Source organism: Rattus rattus, chromosome 1 (genome assembly GCF_011064425.1).
Source record: "Rattus rattus isolate New Zealand chromosome 1, Rrattus_CSIRO_v1, whole genome shotgun sequence".
In the NCBI taxonomy this organism is placed as follows: domain Eukaryota; kingdom Metazoa; phylum Chordata; class Mammalia; order Rodentia; family Muridae; genus Rattus; species Rattus rattus.
Window position 1 is genome coordinate 232,485,049 of NC_046154.1, and position 4,516 is coordinate 232,489,564.

Consider the following 4,516-nt stretch of genomic DNA (forward strand, 5'->3'; position numbering starts at 1 on the left):
CACACGCACGCACATGAAGTTATGAAGACATACATTCAGACAAAAACCTGTGCATGCACATTCATAGCAGCATAATTCATAATAGCCCCAAAGATGAAGACAATGCAAATGTGCAACAGTTGTTGGGTGAATGTAGACCACCAATGAGTGGAGTAGCAGCAGGTATCTATGAAAAGCAATTATGCACTAATCCATACTACAGTATGAAAGAATCCTGAAGACATGATGCTGTTCAGAAAGGGCCAGCATAAAAGAATATATATTATATGATTTTATCAATTTAAAACACCTCAAAGAAACAAATCCATAGATTCAGTATATTAGTGGTCATGAGAGAATGAGCAAAAAAGAGCAACGGTTGAAGATTAAAAGTTTCTTCCAGTGGTTGGGGATTTAGCTCAGTGGTAGAGCACTTGCCTAGCAAGCACAAAGCCCTGGGTTCGGTCCTCAGCTCTGAAAAAAAAAAGAAAGAAAAAGAAAAGGACAAAGTTTCTTCCAAGTTGGAGACGTGGTTCAATCAGAAAACCTCACAACCTCACAATGTTGAAAACCTGAGTTTGATCCCCAGAATTCACTGTAAGTGGTGGTATGCACTTGTATTCCATCTCTGCTGAGGCAGAAACAGAATCATCCCTGGGGCTTGCAAGTAGGGCCAGCAAGACTACCCTACTTGGTGGATCCCATATTCAGTGAGAGGCCCTGTCTCATAAATAAAAACTAGATAGTTATGCTAAATAATGGTGGCACATGCCTTTAATCCCAGCACTCAAGAGGCAGGGGCAGGAATATTACTGAGGTCGAAGATATCCTGTCTAGAGAGTGAGTTGCAGAACAGCCAATACTACACAGAGAAACCTTGTCTTGAAAAACTAAAAAAATGAAGAAAAAGAGGAGGAGACAGAAAGGGGGAGGGAAAGGGGGAGGAGGATGGGGGGGAGTAAATGAAAGAATAGGAAAAGAGAAAAGAGAAAGGTAGACAGCGCTCTGGATGAACTACACTCCTCTGTGTTCATACATACACGCACGCCAGCATGTACACAAACACACAAAAGATCTCTCTCCAGCTCCCTGCTCTTTGAGACAGAGTCTCATTATATAGACCAGGTACGCCCTTACCATATAGTATAGTTGAGGCTGGTCTTGTTCTTGTTATCCTCCTCTGTCTACCACGTACTGAGATTACATTTGTACAACACTCAGATAGGATTTAGAGGAGGGGATTAATTGAGATTAAAATGCTCTAAAGTGGCAGATACTGATTGTATGAATGCTAAAATGGCAAAGTATATGGTAGGTTAAGTTTGGGAGTGTGACACATGTAACTATTAAGACAGAAAGGGGTCAAGGGGAAGGAGGAGGATGAGAGGGGAGAGGAACAAAAGAAGAGGGCAAAAGAGAATGTTAGAAAAAGAGAAACAGAATGGGAGGACAAAGGGAGAAGAACAAAAGAGTTTTTCTCTACTACATTCCCACTGGTAAGCCATTCTCCTCAGGAGTTCTGCAGAAATAATTTGTTGAGGAAAGCTTTCTTCATAGTCACTTTCAGCTCCTTGTTCCTGAGGCTGAAGATGATAGGACTAAGGAAAGGGGTGAGGACTGTATAGGTGATACCCATCAGAGTATCTCCTTCCAGAGACTTGGGACCCTTAGGCTTGAGGTAGATGACAGAAGCAAAGCCATAATGTACAACCACTACTGTGAGGTGGGACGCACATGTGGAGAAAGCCTTGTGCCGACCCTCAGCTGATGGTATCTTCAAGATGGTAGCCACAATGAAGGCATAGGAGATGAGGATGAGGAGAAAGCATCCCAGGAGGGCTGTGATGCACACCATCCCCACACCCTTTGCCACTTCCAGCACATTCTCTCCACATGCCAACTTCAGTAGGGGTGGAACATGACAGAAGAAATGGTGGATCTGATTGGGTCCACAGAATGTGAGGTTGAAAATGGCTGTTGTCACCACTGTCCCCATGAATGAGCCACCAACCCAGGACCAGGCAACAAGGCAGGCACAGCCACGGGGGCTCATGAGCACATTGTATCTCAGTGGGTGACAGATAGCCACATAGCGGTCATAGCCCATGACAGTGAGTAGAAAGGAGTGGGTGAAGCCAAACGTGAAGGAGAAGAACATCTGGCTGGCACAGGCCAGAAGGGCGATGGAGTGAAGTGCAGAGAGCAGGTCGGCCAACATGCGTGGGATGATGGCGAAGGTGTAGAAAATCTCAGAGATGGAGAGGGCACACAGGAAGAGGTACATGGGTGTGTGGAGACTGTGTTCACTCCAGATGGTGGCCATGATGAGTAGGTTGCCTAGCAGTGTGAAGAGGTACATGAGCAGGAACAGCAGGAAGAACATCAGCTGAAGATGAGGGAAGGTAGAGAAGCCAATGAGGATGAACTCTGACACAAAGGTGTAATTTAGCCCCAACGTGACAGCCATACCTGAAAGGGATGAAGGAATATAAGAAACTAATTAAGATCATGGTGTGCTAGTGTGTATGTGTGCATGTGTGTGTGTGTGTGTGTGTGTGTGTGTGTGTGTGTGTGTTGTTTTTAGAAAGATATCTGATAGGCTTATTTAACTTTCTAAACATGATTAGTCTACCTAACTGGAAAAAATGTATTTTTACAGTTGTATTTGCAAATAATTACTGCCAACACTGTCCAACATGCACCAAAATCTTTGGCTACTCAAGTGAATTATGTAAAAGGAGGTGGTATATGCATAGGTTATGCAGATATTCTCCAGATTTTGAATTATGTCTAGATAACTTAAAATATATAATACAATAGACACATCATATAAATAGCTGTTATACTGCATTATTAAAGAATAATGATAAGGGGCTAGGGATATAAGTCAGTTGTTAGATTGTTTGCCATTCAATAGATCTGAGTTCAGTTCTGTAACCCACATTTAAAAGGCTGGATGTGATAAGTTCCACTTAGAATCTCTGGACTAAGCACTGGGCAGGTGGAGGAAAGGAAGATTCCTGGGTATCACTAATCTCCCAGTATAACCTTGTCAGTAAGCTTGAGGTCCAAGCAGAGACCCTGACTCAGAAAGGAAAGTGGATGGTATCTGAAGAATGATGTCTAAGGTTTTATCCCTGGCTACTACATACAAGTACAGGAGTAGAAATACATAGTTTCACACATGCACATGCACACATACATGTGCACACACATGTATATATGTATGCAAATGCCTATAGAGGTGAAAAGAGTGTGTTTGATCCCTGGAACTAGAGTCACAAACACTTGTGGAACACTCAGCATGCATGCTAGGAACTAAACCTGATTTGGTAAGAGAGTGTCTCACAGCAATAATTTGAAAGTGATAGAGGATACCTGAAGTCCTTCTCTGGCCTCAGCACCTGCACATGCACATACACATACACTAGAGCCACATACATCATACTCATAACACATGCAATCACAAATAAGAGAAGAGAGGGGGGATGAAATTGAAAGGAAACTATTAAGAACTAAATCAAAGTGAAATACAAGAACATTGAAAGGATCTTAACAGAAAAAGCAACGAAATTTAAGACCCGCATTTTGTTTAAAAGTATTTTTGTATGATAATAGCTGTGTACTAATATTAAGATTATGTGGCATGCTCTGAAGAGAAGGTAGGTGAGGTTCAGAGGCTCCAAGTTGGAAGCCCAGCACACATACTGGGCATCTCACAAGGAGCTACGGACACCTGACTCCTCTGGCTTCTGCAGGTACCTGCACTCATGTACACCCACCCATACTATAATTAAAAATAAAATAAAAAATTAAAATATAATAAAATTGCCAAGCAACCAGAGCTTCCAGGGACTAAGCCACTACCTAAAGACTATACATGGACTGACCCTGGACTCTAACCTCATAGGTAGCAATGAATATCCTAGTAAGAGCACCAGTGGAAGGGGAAGCCCTGGGTCTTGCTAAGACTGAACCCCAGTGAACTAGACTGTTGGGGGGGAGGGCGGCAATGGGGGAGGGTGGGGAGGGGAACATCCATAATGTTTGCCTGGAAAAAAATAAATTTGAAATGTAAAAAAATTCAAGTTAAAAAAAATTGTATCATAAAAAAATAATAAAATAATTTCTGCTTGTGTTTTTTGGGGGATGACAACAACAAAGCTGAAAAGTAATAGAGTAAAAACAAAATCTGTTTCTATTCAAAATAGCAACAAAATTGGTCAAATATAGGAATTAGCTTAATCTGGTTCATAAAAGTCCTCTGTGGAGACAAATTATACCTCCTAGGATCAGAAAACAGGTAATTTATATAAGTTGATGATATTGATAGACTATAATAGAAAAACATTAATTCATCCCGAGGTGAACTAAAAAATGTACTCTCAAAATTGCAGCTGGATTTTTTGACAATGTGAAAAATTAACAATACAAACTTCCATAACAGAGAAGAGATCCATGAATAATTAAGTAAACTTTGAAAATTATGAAGAGCAGGAAGGAAAGTCCCCTCCAGGACACTGAGTCAGATGAGTAA

General features: G+C 41.5%; 1 protein-coding gene across 1 annotated transcript; it reads right to left on the minus strand.

Annotated features, from left to right (window-relative positions):
- Positions 1-1,394: 1,394 nt before the first annotated feature.
- LOC116890101 (olfactory receptor 10H5-like) lies at positions 1,395-2,446 on the minus strand. The gene has a single exon (XM_032890848.1). It carries the CDS (start codon positions 2,444-2,446, stop codon positions 1,490-1,492), a length of 957 nt encoding a protein of 318 aa, XP_032746739.1. The 3' UTR covers positions 1,395-1,489.
- Between the last annotated feature and the right edge of the window lie 2,070 nt (positions 2,447-4,516).

Coding starts and splice junctions, on each gene's coding strand:
- LOC116890101 (XM_032890848.1), bottom strand. CDS start 2,446: ATGGCTGTCACGTTGGGGCTAAATTACACCTTTGTGTCAGAGTTCATC.